The sequence below is a fragment of the Osmia bicornis genome, chromosome 2, assembly GCF_907164935.1.
Source record: "Osmia bicornis bicornis chromosome 2, iOsmBic2.1, whole genome shotgun sequence".
NCBI classification, from domain to species: domain Eukaryota; kingdom Metazoa; phylum Arthropoda; class Insecta; order Hymenoptera; family Megachilidae; genus Osmia; species Osmia bicornis.
Window position 1 is genome coordinate 11,674,391 of NC_060217.1, and position 15,944 is coordinate 11,690,334.

The window sequence follows — 15,944 nt, forward strand, 5'->3', positions numbered from 1 at the left end:
ATCGAGGTACCACTGTACTGTATAATTGAAGAATATATATTTATTCATTAAAATTATAAAACAGAATAAGTGCAGTACATATATATTTATGATGTAATAGATTGGTGATATAATTTTCACAATACATTAATTTTACGAAAATTATTATTTTTGAAAAACAACTTAAAACCTACTCAATTATTCTACAATTTAAATTTTACTTTCCCTCTGCTTTAGCAACTTTGTCTATGAAAGTTGCAAGTTTAATATCCCTTGGTGATAGACCATTCACATCATGAGAAGATAAGGTAATGTTTACTTTATTGTAAACATTGAACCATTCAGGATGATGATCCATTTTTTCAGCCTGTAATGCAACTCTGGTCATAAAACCAAAGGCCTAAAAATATAGAAAAGAAATACATTTTCATTGATTAATGAAAATCAGGCAATTAATGTCCTTAAACTAAAACACACCTGATTAAAATTGTTGAATAAGAATTCTTTATAAATAGCATCCCTATTTTCTTGCACAGACCAACCATTTGTCAGTAATGGTTTTAAGTCATTGTCTCGTTCTTCTTCAGTAAGTTTTCCCTAAAAATAGTTGATAACATTAGTATTAAGAAAATCCGATCAATACGGATCAGAAAATACTTCGACCATTTTTCAGTCATAACATATTATCTGAGAAAACAAATTTTTTAGCACAAAAAAGAAACATTTATATTATTTCATTGGTAAATTACGATTTTAATTATCGACAAATAATTTCAAGCGTGAATTTCTTAATCGCCAACCACTTGTTACGCCCAAAGAATATGAAGTTCTATCTGTATATGAAATATATAATTTTAAGTTTGTCATTTTATCGTAAATCACAAAGATTACACATCTAATAAAAAATTCATTAGAATGATAGTATGTTTAAGATAATCAATTATCCGCGGAATATTTAAAAAACATCTGTCATCAGTAAAAAATGTTGCACAAAGTTAAATACATTTTTTTTTTATTATTAGACAATAATAGATATTTCTTTATTATTTTGTTTTATACATTTAACACAACAAACTCACCATTTTCTTTTTTTTTAAAACAGTCGTAGATGAGTTTCTTCGGTTAAAAATATGGAATATTTCCTCTTGCAGGATCCCCCTACTATTTATTAAACGCATGCGCGTTAAAGATGCCATGGTTTTTACTTTCCTTTTCCTTGATTGCGACTACTTTTGTATCAATAAATTAATTAATATCTGATGGTTATATAACTAGCTGTTGCTAAATACTTTTTCTCCGCAAACTGTTTAAAACTGTGTAAAATTTTTAAATACAAGTTTTTTTAAGAATAGTTATGACACTAAATACATTTCCGTTTCCCGTTACTTGAACATTATTTATTTTTTGCAAAATATCAAGCTAATTACGTAGTTGTTCTCAGCCTAAATTAAAATTTTAAAATATTTTCCTTAAGAATTATGAAAACTGAATTTGTATTAATAGGTTACAGGCATAACCTTACCGGTAAATCTATCTCTTTTTTCGTGGATTTACAAAAAAAATTTCAAACACCTTTTTGGTATTATCAGTATTATAGATTATTAAATAGTTTGTTAGTTTCACAGTTAAAAACATTCATTTATACCATTCTTCTATTTTACTTTAATTGATGAAAAAATAATCACTCATGTACATACGTACAAAGTACAACTTGTAAGATTGCAAAAAAAAGGTGGTGCAATTAAAACTGTTACATTATTTTTCTTTTTTATTAAATTTCATTAATTCAGAGAATATTTGTTAAATCTGATGCTACTTCCTCTTGCTTTTAAAGTTTATTTTATTTGTGCGTAAAATTATGCTGTTAATATCTGCGTGGAGGTTAATCGCTATATGGCTAAAGTATTTCTATAATTTTGTTAATTTTCATTCTTAACGTTTGAAATAAATTATATATAATTAGAGCATTTAACTATCTTCGTTAACAGTTAAAAATCTTCCGTTTTACGAAACAGAAAATTTTCTATTTCGTTAGTTTCTCTTGTGACCGCCACATGGCCAGCTGGCGCTACTGGTCTTAGAACGCGCACTGATCCAAAATTAAAAGCCAGAATAATTTGATGGTAATTATGGCACAAACTAAATAATTATAGTCTTAATTACGATTATAAACGTTAAGAGGCAAGGCCAGTCAATCGATAGAAGCATTTAGAGTATAAAAAAGACCCCAACAAAGAAGCAGAAATTCAAATTTAAAAATTCACAATTTCCTTGATCATTAATTCATTTTTCAGTTGCACCAAAGAATAAAATAGGAGAACACCGCATGCGCTGTATTTGAAGGAAAATAAAATACACTGAAATAAAATCAATTTAATAAAAAGATCTCGAAGCGAGCTACCCGCTTCAAAATAAACGTACACGTGAGAGATCGATATTATATTTATATTTATAAAATTATTCATCATTAGAAAGCACATATGATCTATCTATATGACGTAATTCACTACGCACACACGCGTACAAGCGTGCCTACGAGCGCACGCACGCACAAGGAGAAAAAAAATACACTCAGAGCCGCACGCACACATGTGAAACCATTCATTCTGTAGCGCACGCACGCGTAAGCACACACATACACACACGCGCAAATCATACGTACTTATACACATGCAGGCATACATTTACATACACACACGCGCGCGGGCATACATACACACGTACGTGGGCGCGCGTGTCCGCCACACACACACACACACATACACATTACGTCACTGTGTGAACGGCGACGCACGACTAACGAAACGAGTATACATGTCTATGTATGCACGTGTACATATTCAGAGTACCTCACGAATGTGTTTTACAGGGTATTTTTTTTTATCATTTTTTTTATATTACGCAAAACTTTGTAACTGCTCGAATAATTGGAAGAAAGTGCAACAGAGATGAGCAGGCCAGTGTCATCACAGTAATGCCGCATCGTCTACCTCGCGAGAAAATATCTTCGTGTCACAAAATCATTTTTTATCTCCTTTATTCATATACATTTATATGTAGATAATATATATATATATATATACTTCTACTTCATTCTTTCGCTTTCGTTCATCTTGTAACGTGTACATCTTTCACTTGGGTACTTTGTCTTCCGATCGTTCTTTTATCAACCCCGAATCCTTACGATCTAAACAAATGTATCCTTAAAAACGTTAACGTTTCTCGATAATAAGATCCATTAGTCGCTAAAACGATCAATAAAATTGAAACTAAAAAAAAAAAAGAAATAACCGTAATAATAAGCAAAAAAAAAGAAAACGAATTCATCGTTCGTTCAAAACGCTCGATCGCGTTAAACCCGATCAACGATCACTCCCCGTTTCAATGAAAAAGAAAACGACACTACATACATATAGAAAGAGAAATAAAAAATAAAAATAAAAACAGACAAAAAAAGAACACCGGGGAGAATAGTAAAAATTCATCGTCAAACACTAATGCAACCACGTGCAATTTAGGTATAAAAAGATAACGCGTTTTAAAAAGAACAACTATGATCTATAGGGGACACGGTCGCGTAAAAAGGAAAGAACAAAGTTTCTAACGTGTTCTGGCTAGGGATTTATGTCGCGAGGGAAACGAACCAATCGCTCGTCCATCGTCGACATGGATCCGATCGGAACTCGTCGATCGCAAAGAAGAGATCGACGGGTTCTCGCGCGTGTTTACCTCGTGGCAATTTCTTCCAACTTTTTCTTTCGTCGTTTTATCATCTTGCTTCATTTTCTTTCACTTTTTTTTACTCTTTTTTAATCTTTCTTTCGTTTCAATAATCATCGGTGAACATCCTGGAAAAATAAGACACTTGCGTGAGATTTCTTTCATATGCATGTAAATAATATACATATATACACGCCGATTCTTTTGTGTCGCGCGGCGTGTGTATATACATATACGAATAAACGTGAATTAGACGTATTTCTGCCCAACGTTTCTTTCCAACTCTCTTTCTCTCTCTATATCTCTCTCTCTCGATTCACTCCATTTTTATATATCGTTTTTTTTTTTTGTTCTTCCTTCCCACGATTCGATCAATGCAACAACAGATGTTCGAGAAGTAATTTTTAGTGTGCACTTCTAAAGACTCAAAGGAGAATTATCGAGCTATGCAAAATAGAAGGATTGATCTTCGTTATCTTATTTTTTTCCTTTTCATCTTCACACGTATACATATATAAATATACCGTAAATTTATATACCGATTATATATAAGTAATCGGATAAAATTAATTATATATAACACGCTATATAAATTCCTATACACATATACATACATATACATTTATACAATCATACTTTGTATACAATGTGTATGTATATAAAGGTACTCTTACTATTGAATAGAAATATGCATATTCCAAGTGTTCAATAATATCAATATCGATATAATAATAATTATTATTACAATAATATTAATAAAATAATAATAATAATAATAATAATAATAATAATCCTTAATATTATAATAATATAGTAATTGCAACAAGAATATTGGTAATAGTGATAATGATGATGTCAATAATAATAATAATAATAATAATAATAATAAAATAATAATATTAATAATAATAATAATAGTTATAATCATATTAACAACAACAAGTATTCTTTGTCACATTTTGGTTGCAGATTCTTACAATCACAAATATATTATTCATAAATGTAATAGTCAAAAAGGATCATTAAATTAAGAGAATACGTGAAATAGTGCTCTATTTGCTTTTTTCTTATCTTCGTCATCTTCTCATCATCCTCTTGTGTACAATAATTAAACCTATAAATAGTTCTATGTTCAACAGCCAGTGGTATAGTAAAGTATACCTTTGAGGTACCTACGTAGTTTCTTTCAGTGATACCAAATACAATACTGACGGTAAACGCGTGACAACCCTTTCAATCGGATTACAGGCGACCGTCAGTCCAATCGTGTCGGTATTATATTTATATTTATATTTATATTTATATTTTCATATATATAATATATTTATATTTATATTTATATTTATATTTATATATTTATATATATTTATACTCGAATATCGTCCGAAGCTGGGATGCCCCGAGAAAGGCATTTCTTTCTTTCTTTCAATCCTTTTATATTTATATATCTATATATATATATAAAATAATCGGCATCACACTTTAACGCCACGTGCTCTCCGCGAACTATTTCTTTCATCTTTTCGAATTCAATGCGTTCCCCATTTCTCTCTCGAGATACGGATGCCGATCCACGATCCAGTTGCTCGATCTCGATCCATGCCACCTCCACGATCGTTCTACAGACTGTGATACATCTATCCGAAATCGAAGACAATTTGCCAAGATCATCGAGACTGGTTCGGTACAACTGAAACGGGAAACCGGAAACTTTTTGGTCCTTCGAGCTTTCGGAGCAAGATATAAAATCTACGCGCTGGACCCGCTTCTAGAAAGCCCCTTTTTGGCTGTACCTTTTTCCTTTTTTCTTTTAACGACTGCCCTTATTCCTTTGGAATTTCACTTGTTCCAGCGCGTATAAAGCCACGGAGAGCACGGGGTAGCGGCCTAAATTTTCTCGCAATTTTGTATTTGGTGATACGTGTCTGAATACTGACTTCGTCTGTGTATCTGTTCGTGTGTCAGTGTGCTCGTGAGTGTATGTGTCTGTGTATGTTGCGGCGTTTTACATATAATACAATTAGTATCCATTACGTATAATAGGGTGTATATTCTGCGTCGTACACACGCGGATCGATTCTTCACTTCACAGATTTCCTTCAACACCGTATGTAACCCGGTGTTGCTTACTTTTTTCTTTTCACGTTTCTAGCTTCAAACGTATATTACATAGATCCCTTTAGTCTGCAAACCGTTGGCCTGCAGTCACTCGGACAACAGTTTCTGTAACAGCGACGATTGGTTCACCTTTGGATCACCTCGAGCCACTTCCTCCATAGAAGTCTGCAAAATGAATTCCATTTCATTAATGTTCGACGGTGTCCTCTTCAGGACTGTGAGTTTAACCCCTTTGTCTGTTAACCCTACAGTGGTCACCTTCAATGGGAATATACCTTTATTGAATCAATAAATTTTCTAATTGAAAAATTAAAACTTAATTTTGAATTCAGTCAAGTTTAATTATAATATTAAAATTTATTTTTTAATTGAATCTCGTACCAGTAAAGATTGATATCATGCTTGCAACCACTCTAAGGTTAAACATTCAAGTCTTACGCTTACGTGTTAAATTTTTATTTAGATTTAAATTCTAACTGTAATTTACAAAACAGGATTTTCAGAAAAACGTTGTAGAAAATACTTGACTTATTAATGAAAATATTATTTGACTAGTGAGAAGCTCGTAAGACAAAGGGCTAAAGACACTAGTCCAGTTCTTTTTTAAGGGATTCGTCAATTCAGAATGTAGGTAATGTTGAATTAGAAAAAAACGTATCAAATTATATGATATAATTCATAATTATTATAAGGTGTATTAGATTCTGCTTGGTTCAATAAAATATTAATTATATGAAATGTCAAGTTCGTTATTTAATTCATCATCATAAATGAGTGATGTGAATAAGTATTTGAAATTTAATATTATTATGATATAATGTACACAGGATCGAGTTTAGTAGGTTTCCCCAGGGAAAAAGGTGATGTCTCCCTTTTGATACGCCTATTAAAAAATTTTGTATTTCGAAATTTATTATTTGATCAACATTACCAACATTCTGATTATTTTATATTAAACCCGAAATCGAGACACTGCATGTTGAAACCGATGTACTGTGAATATTCAAAACTTTTGTATATTTATTCTAAATAAAAAATGAAATTAAAAGCAATTTGTTTAATAACGAACCAATGTGAATTTATTAGATTGGAAATATTTCCTTTCAAGTTATGCACTTTTAAATGTACTTACTTGTATTCTTCAAACTTGTATTAAATTATAAAAATGCTTTGAAAATATGAATGAATTACTGTTTGAAAATTTTAAATATTCACAGTATTTCGTTGTTCTTTCTAAGATCAACGAACGGAATGAAAAAGAGGAACTCTTTGACAAGTTCTCGACGTCGAGTCGATCGCGGTACAGTTCCTAATAAAAAAAAAAATTAAAATAAAAATGCTCCAGCGGAGGCAAACGCAAAGTCAAAACTCAAAAAGAGAAACTATACTGAAGCCACATATGTTCGCTACACATCCAATGTTCCAATGCACACCAAAGGCCGCTAATCTAATGACATTAATAAAAAAAAAAAAAAAAGGAAGAGAAAGAGATAATCAATTTGGACGTCGTGATTTAACGACAGCCTTAACAAACGACAGACCACGAACGAAGAAAGAAATGGAACTCTTGTTTCCGTTTCTATCTTTTCTTTCTTCTTCTTCTTATAAAAAAAGCAGTTATTTTGCAGACTGTTAAAAAGCTACTACATTACGAACATCGCGTGGCGTTGAAAGATTGTCAGGCTTGCTTGCTTCCTTTAGCTTACGCAGGCTCGATCTTTCAACTAGTATGCAAATAAGAAAGAGAAACATATATATTAGATTTTACAAAGTAATAATTGTCATTGATCGCGAGCACGATAATATTGATCGTTTACATTAATCGCCGATCTCTGAATGCCATTAACAAGTTCAACTCACAGTAGCCGATAACATTACAGGTTTTGTTTTTGTCATTTAACTTGTATCATTTTACAAACCTTTTTTCTTATGTAAAGTACGAAAACAATTCCTGGTACCCGTCCGGGTATCGGGTATTCAATATTTTCGAATTCTCGCACAGTTCTAATGAGAGTCATTATTAGAATTTTGAATTTCGTACAGTAAAAAGCAAATAAGAGCTTCAATTTTATTATTATTATTTTTAATAACATCAAACACTTTATACAAAAAGAAAATAATGATAATTAAAAGATTAAGGTGATGTGCACATTCTTTTTTAATTGAAAGAGAAATACTAAGGTTCAGAATATGATGAATTAGTCAAGTTTCAACAGCATGAAAATTTGCATTGAAATCAACGTCGAGTTGAACGAGTTAATTCACGTCAGATCAGTCTCATTTACTACCGATCGAAAATTATAATTTTAAATACTTCATGATACATTAATCACCGTCAGTCAGCAACACTCGAATTGACAGATAATCTGACAGTCGATTTACCGAAGTCGGTTTAATGAAAATATTCAGAGCTATATTCGATAAACGTAGTATTTTTAACATATTACTGCCACGAGGATCAATAATGGCCGACGCCTGTCACACAAATTTTAAATAGCATTATTGCGATATTAATAATATAAAATAGCAAATTGAAAGCTTAAATTTGAAAATTGAAATTGTTTGCATTCTCAAAACTCCAGCGACGTGGCCGGGTTAATTTTAAGTCACACCTATGAAATTTGTTGGAGTTCGAAAATGATGAATAATAATATAAAAATTTGTATACCAAATCGGTTGGTATTCTAAAATGATTGGTCTATTCGGGCCCGTTGCGTTTTCTTGGGCGCACTTCCGGTTCATCGGCGAGGAATTGACACAGTTCTGCCTCATGGAACGAGAGCAATCAGCTTACGAAAAGAGATAGTAAAAAAAAAAGAGCTCTATCCGCTTAGCTTTCTATTTGGCTCACTGTGAAAAAGCATTACAATACTAAATGTACGTTACACGATACAACAATGCCAGTGTGATTAATACTGATTACTTCGAAATGAGCTGAAGCTTAACGGCACCATCACCCTGTAGAATAAAGAGGATACATTTCTTTTTACGCTCGATGCAACGATAAGAGAATTCCTTTTTATAAATGTAAAGAATAACAGCACCGAAAGATCACTCCAGCAACAATGTAATTAAGGATATTCCGACAAGAAAATAACGATTTAAATTTTTTAGATAAAAAGAAACTTCATACCTGATAAGTATATCATTTTAAAATGGTACACTACAAGAACGAGTACACAAAACCATTAATCAACTGACAGAACATACCGCGCTGTCTAAAATGAAAAATTCTCTTTGAAAAAGATGAAAAATTTCATTCATTGCATTAGTCTTATGCGCGAACAACAAGAAATACTTGCGTGGTTACTTGCAATTAATACAATCTAACAGAATAAACAAAATAAGAAAATTAGTCTTCTACGAGATTTATTTCGAGAATACTCGTTTCATTTTGAGATAATTATATTAGTCGATCTGACATAGTTACATGTAAAAAAAGAAAAAAACGAAAATCTGCGATTTCTGCCACTGAGTGTAAAACTTCCGAAAATGTTCCACGGATTACCGTAAAATTCGGGTATAATTAAAAGTTCATTTAGAAAAAATAAATCTACTACAATTTTTTTTTTTTTCAACGTGGACAGACTAACGATATACCAGGCCCAAGAAACTTTATCTTATTAAAAGTTCATTAAAAATCACGTCAAGCAGTAATTTTATTTTTAATAAATCTAACTGATACTTAACATGTTTTTTATTTGTGACGTAGTAATTATTATGTTAATCTGTACTTCATTATTTGTTTATTTAATCCTTTCGAACTGAAATACGTATAAAATGTTGAAACCTTTAAAGCTTTTTATTATCAAAGATAAATACATCATTAAACGCCCTTTGTACAGCATCGAGCACGGTAGGCTTCCGCCGATTCCAGAGTTTCTGGCCCTCACCGTAAATCACCCCTTTCCCTGATTCCCACCTCAACCCCTACACGTTCCTGAGAACAATAGGCGAGGAAACCCCGTATAGGTCTGTGGCCTCCTACCACTCGCGTATAACGTTTATGAATATTTCAATATTTACTTGGTTATTCGTACTATTCAGTTATAGGTATACTGAATTTTGTAATATCGAATAGTTAAGAATAAAATATTATTTTGTTTTTAAATCACTTTAGATTTAATTTAGAGAATTCTTGTTCCTCCTATATCGCCATTTTCCCTCGAGAAGCCTACTTTGTCCGATACTGTACACTAATGATTCGAGCATATAAAGACAACAATAAAAAAGAAAAAAAAAACACGAAATTAAGAAATAGGATAAAATGAAACAAATCCAAAATAAATCCAACATAAATAGTTGAATAAACAACAATTTGTAATAAAATAAATTATATGACTAACGCGATAAGGTACTTAAAAAAATTGTATGAATTTTATTCACGAAGGATTTTTAATTAAAAGTAAAATCATTGATAGATTTCTGTAAATAGAATTTACATATGTTGTATAACATTCTAAATATTGTTTTAGATTAAATAAATTACCACGTTCCTCCAGTTTAAAATAATATTCTGATTTATAACACAATGATTCCTTTTTTTTTTCTATTGTTACTTTCACTTGTATCGCGATCAAACATTTGCGATCAATCTGCGATCTCTAATTGCAGCAAGTGAAGGTGGAAAAAGTGAAGGAAAGTCATAAAACAAGGTGGCTTGGTGTATCCTTTCTACGTCCACGCAGCTGTACATCGTATAAAGTTCAGAATGATCTATCAAGATAAGTTGATACAGTTGAGAAAGAAAGGAAACGAAAAAGAAAATAATAATAAAAGTTGCCTGAGAAATACTGTTTCACGAGTCAGATAGTACACACGCGTGTATCGAACGTAGCTACGTCTAAATAAGATTATAAATGAACGATATTACATAGTAAACGTCAAAAATGACACATGCAAAGAGAGCGCTAAAATACCCCCTACAAGTTTTACGCTCAGTGCGTAGAGACAGAGAAAGAAATAAAAATATAATATGTATGTATATAAATATAATCATTAAACATTTCGTGCACAATAAGTTCTGAAGCCAAGCGAAGAAGGGAAGACATCGCATACAAAATCAAATGACAAAAAAAAAAAAGAAAGAAATAAATAAAATAAATAATGATAAATAAATAGATAAAGTAAATAAGTAAATATATAATAATATATATACGTAAAAGTAATTGTCGGAAGGGTCTTACCCTGGAGGACGAGGGGGCACCTCCGGCACTCCCAATGGCCCAGCTCTTTGCAGGGCCATCGCTAACCACAGCCTCACCTAGTTAGGACATTGTAACAGTAGGCGGTTACCACCAGTCTTTTATTACAAATAATGCGTTTTCTTACAAGAAGCAGACTAGTGTGTCGGGCAAACCTCTTGAAAATTATTTCTCGCGAATCAGATAAATACTCGAGTCTCCGATTTTTCGAATAAGACTATTCTCAGATTAAAGTTTGCATTGTTATTTCGCGTGTCTGGAAAGGAAATGTAATCGCGAATTTATGGCACATTTACAGGAGACAACGAGACGAAATTAAGGTTGCAATTCCATCTTCGTATGTTCGAAAATTATTCCCGAAATTCAGAACAAAATCGACGCGAAGTTGTTGATCAAATTTGACAGTCGAGTTGAAAATTTTCAAACATCTTTCTTACAAATGTCAGTCGAATATACGGTGAAGTTATGCTTTAAATTATAAATAAAAAAAAAAGAAAGCAGTTCTTTTAGCATCATTTACTGCTCTACAATTGTATCATTTGACCATTACAATTGTAATGTTTTCTCAGTATTTTTAATTTAGTAACAAATTTCAATGGATTAACAAATAATCTGCTACGATAAGCCTTACAATTCTTGCATCGTACGAAATGATAAACATGAACAAGTTAAACGAATGATTCTTGAAATTTGTTACAGTATACACAGAAAAATGAATACGAATGCTAGCAGAATCCCTGTAATACTTTTTCACAGCTTTCAGAATCTCACAGATACTTTATTTACAAGCCGAGAATTGAGAGAACTAACCGAGCTTCGCAATGCTATACAATATACAAGAAGAGAACGTGAAATCTGGTTAGTATCGAGTAGAGCTCTTGCTTTAAAATACTCGGGTACAAAGGAGCACCCTTCTCAGCTCGCATAATAGAAAAATAGGCAGCGACCACAACTGTTGTCCCCTTTTCCTTCTGTTAACTTCAACTTCTCTTACAGAGGATGCAGTTTATATACGATGGGTACCCGGGTATCTCAAAGTAACAGCTCTAGTAACTTGAAATCAATAAACAATCCTCCCATTAGTTTAATTAATCCAACTAACAAACAATCGATGGTATTTCTGTCTTAACGCAACCGATGTCCTTTCATTTTCGAAAAATTTAAATGAAATTAAAAAAAAAAAAGGATTATGTACAAAGTAATTTCTGTCTCGCTACTCTTAACCCTTTCTATTAATGCGCAAGTATTATTATAAAAAGGGTGAAAGGGTTTTCTTTCTTTCTTTTATTTTTTTTTTTAATTACGTACCTGCAGGAGACATCTCGTACGTCAGACCAAGTGCATCAAGATCATCCTGAGATACTTGACCAGAAAGGTTATTTTGAATGTTGTTAGGTACCCTTTGTTGTTGTTGTTGTTGCGTTCTTGCGCCAACGATCGCTCTCAATTCTTGCCTCACGAACTCGGACGTGCTGCTGGCATTTCCTGTGACAAAACGAAACAAACATCCCGTCATTTCTAGTATCCAAATAACAGATAACGATCCTCTTTTGATTCTAACGAAATACCAACGATAAACAATACCTCGAGTGATTTAATCGGAGATCGTGTGTTTTATTGTGCAAGCCGTTTACGTACAAGTTAGTCAAAGGTACAGGATGAATGCTTTATTACAAAATGCGGTATTTACAATAATTATTGCAGTAACATCGGATAGATTACGACTTATCTCGTAATAAATGCGTTCCTTTTGATTCGGAACATTTCTTCTCATGGATCTATCGTGATCTTTAACCCTTTAACTACAGTCATCTCAGCGAGGAATTGTATAATTTTATATCAACCCCTTCGATATGAATTTTTGTATGGTATATAGAGTGTTAAAAAATTCCCTGAAGATCTCTACACCGTTGGATAGATCACGAAAAATCGAAGCGAAAAATTCTGTAGGGATCTCCACAATTTGTCCTGCACATAAATTTGTTTGGGTACCCGCAAATTCGGGACCAGAAATCATCTCGAGACTCGATTGTTTCTCAGACTTACTTTAAATTTTTAAGTATGAAAGTGTATGATCGGATGTGATTGAATTTTGGGTCACGTGTCCTGTTTGGATCCCGAAATTACGAGTGCCCGAACAAAATGTATGTGCAGGACAATCTTTCGGAGTCCCACCCGATCCAACCCGATCTCAAAATTTAATATTATTATCAAAATTTTCTGTGTCCGTATAAAATGTTTGTTCAGAAGGGTTAAATTACCTAGTGTAACAGCTAAATGTGAATAAAATTATTTTCTTCATAAAATTTCGTTTCCAATAAGAAATTTTTTAGCGCAGCTATTTGGTTTTGAAATAGAAATGCTTTGCTTCATGGCAAGTGATTATAGTCGTCCGTAGTAGTGCAAGGGTTAAAGCACGATGAAATCCTTAGATGAAAAGACAGACAGAAATTGAAGAAAAAAATTAAATAAATAAATAAAACATTTTTTTGAGACGAAGCTTTGGATCGCTTGATCACATATACGTGGTGTTTCAAAAGTTAATAAAACAATTTCTCCAACATATTTAGCAAATCATTGAGCGAAAAAAAGCTATGTATACTATGGATCTTGATTTATTTGGAGGAAAAGAGAGTTCTACGTGCGCGTTATGATAACAAAGTGATTGTTCTTTCATCAATTACTTGATTATAAAATATAAGTAAAAACATTTTAAAAATATAGAACTATTGTTCGATTACAACTACGTGCGCGTATAATCTTCTCTTTTTTTGTTAACTTCTTAACGGGGTAGCTAACTTACCGAAAGCATATTCTGTCAAATGTTATATGACGAGTTAATTCGTCATGCCCAATTAGAAACTTGAAGATGTATCGAGTTTAAATTTACATGAATTGTCTTCAAAATTTCATGACGAATTAACTCGTCTTCCCGACTAGAGAAGCATTTTCCATTGACGAGTTATCTCGTCATTCCCAGTTAAAAGGTGAAATAAATTAATAATGAATAGATCAGGACTTGTAGCACACATCATCCTTATTATTCGAAATGACCTACTAAACCATGCTGAAAAAATTGTTCGGTTAACTCCTGAAACATCCCAAAACCCTTGAAACACATTTTGCCTTAAAAAAAAAAAAATAAAAAAAAACAAGACAGAGATTTGACAGACATTAATATGTACACTGTGCTCGACAATGCTTAACACTGCGTTTAGTGACGATGATTAATCACAAAAGCTCGATGCACTTCGTACATGATAAATGCGTTTTTGTTAGTAAGACCTTTTCTTTTTGTTATTTTAACATTGTGGACTTAAACGGCGAACCTGGTTCGTTATACGGATGAGCATTTAGATTGGAGAATGATTAAAGTGGACTAATTACATTCTGTACTTATCTTAACATAATTATATATGTAGAACTATTTCTATCGATAGCATTTATTTGTTAATGCAATTGTCTTGAAAAAAAAAAATATTTATCTTTCTTAAATTATCGTGCTTATTACATCTCAGAAATTTCTTTTTATCATATATCATTTCGAAAATATATAAACTAAAGAATGAATGCATCTACATTCGTAAAATGTGCATACTGAAATTTAATAATGATAAAATAATTGGTAATTTTATGAAATTCAATTGTATGAAAAAAATAAAGAAAGAATCGATTGTCTGCGTTGATCATGCTCCAATTATAAATTAACACCGATCGAATAATTCGCAAACATAAAATAATTAGTACAACAAAATTGCCACTTGATCGAAGATTAATAACACGATAACACAAAGAGAAAAGAAAACTTAATGAAATTGCGTGATACAACAAGCGTATAAAAAATTAAAAACACAAAGTGAGTACACGAAATTAAAAGAGAAATATGATAAAGGATATTAACGCTTTTCGTGCGAATACTGAATTCTTGAATTTTCTAAATATCATTCTTTACATTTAAAAGAGATGCAAGTATTGTTTAAAAATATTTTCGTAACATTATACATAAAATATTTTTAAACGTATCACTTGGATTTATAAATTCAAACTTTTAAGTAAATGTTCAACATTGTTCAAATAAGTTTAAATCTTACAATAATAATAATAATAATAATAATTGCAAAAACATATTGATTATTTAAAATATTAAGATACAACGAGGGATTGTATTCTAAGCGTTCAAATAGCAATACTCCTCCTTATTATTGTTAAACCACGATTGTACAAGAAATTCAGTCTTACATGGAAACAGCAGTACGTATGTATTAGCTATTATAACACAAATTTCATATATGTGGTGCAAGTGATAGTGATGCTAATTTACGTGTTCCGGAAGTGCCGGAGGGTAATCACTAAACAGTGCGAACATGTTCTGAAACGGAAATGGGCAATTCGTCGTTAAAATGTAAAATATTGCGGGGATGTGAACTACCGCTAATTATTGAATGATTAATGGACCTAATTTCTAAATTAACACATTCGCTGCCACGTTAGTTATTAATAACTAATATTACAAATTGAATTTAATGAAATAATTCAGAAATGAAAATGGCAAGGGAATTCCGAATACTACTACGATCATTCTAACGGTTTTAAATATCTCAAGCCAAGTCCACAGAATGTTAGGACCTTGAAATTTTAGAACATTAAAATATTAAAACATCGGAATTTTAGAATTTTAGAATCTTCGAATTTTAAAATGATAAGGGTACTTACGTCAATGTCGCGAGTCTAATAATTGTTATCACAATTTTAAAATTCATATAGACTTTAGAAAATCATTTATATAATGATAAATGAACAACTACAATAATCGAACTACTTGTAATCAATTGCAATAATTAGACTACCTTGCGTATTATCAAATTTACAAATCCTATGTATATTGTCAAAATTCTCAATACATATATCATTATGTAATCAACA

The 15,944-nt window shown here is 31.7% G+C and overlaps 2 protein-coding genes across 13 annotated transcripts in view; both read right to left on the minus strand.

The window, feature by feature from the left end:
- Nucleotides 1-22: 22 nt before the first annotated feature.
- Nucleotides 23-1,960, minus strand: LOC114871450 (pterin-4-alpha-carbinolamine dehydratase). 3 transcript variants are annotated; one of them, XM_029177365.2, is made up of 4 exons: nt 1,502-1,960; nt 1,059-1,208; nt 457-576; nt 23-379 (listed from the first exon to the last, which is right to left on the minus strand). In XM_029177365.2, the coding sequence occupies exons 2-4, from the start codon at nt 1,173-1,175 to the stop codon at nt 197-199; spliced, it is 420 nt and encodes a 139-aa protein (XP_029033198.1). In that variant the 5' UTR covers nt 1,176-1,208; nt 1,502-1,960; the 3' UTR covers nt 23-196. The 3 variants fall into 3 exon arrangements, with proteins under 3 accessions (XP_029033198.1, XP_029033196.1, XP_029033195.1); XM_029177363.2 differs by having other exon boundaries at nt 1,059-1,421; XM_029177362.2 differs by having other exon boundaries at nt 1,059-1,960.
- A 450-nt stretch (nt 1,961-2,410) lies between these two features.
- Nucleotides 2,411-15,944, minus strand: part of LOC114871438 (nuclear receptor coactivator 2) — a 131,331-nt gene continuing 117,797 nt past the window's right edge. For 9 of the 10 annotated variants that reach the window (XM_029177332.2, XM_029177339.2, XM_029177330.2 and 6 more), the window contains 3 exons: nt 12,330-12,506; nt 11,004-11,080; nt 2,411-5,982 (listed from right to left, as the gene is read on the minus strand). In XM_029177332.2, coding sequence (XP_029033165.2) covers nt 5,905-5,982; nt 11,004-11,080; nt 12,330-12,506 — 332 coding nt within the window. In that variant the 3' untranslated portion in view covers nt 2,411-5,904. The remainder of the gene's footprint in view (nt 5,983-11,003; nt 11,081-12,329; nt 12,507-15,944) is intronic. The other variant, XM_029177336.2, reaches the window with a different exon arrangement.

What these genes read in the sequence shown, in the direction of transcription:
- LOC114871450 (XM_029177365.2), bottom strand. Translation starts at nt 1,175, where the DNA reads ATGGCATCTTTAACGCGCATGCGTTTAATAAATAGTAGGGGGATCCTG. An exon ending in TTTTAAAAAAAAAGAAAATG is followed by an intron (nt 577 to 1,058) that starts GTGAGTTTGTTG and finishes AACTATTTTTAG; the next exon opens with GGAAAACTTACTGAAGAAGA. An exon ending in TATTCAACAATTTTAATCAG is followed by an intron (nt 380 to 456) that starts GTGTGTTTTAGT and finishes CTATATTTTTAG; the next exon opens with GCCTTTGGTTTTATGACCAG.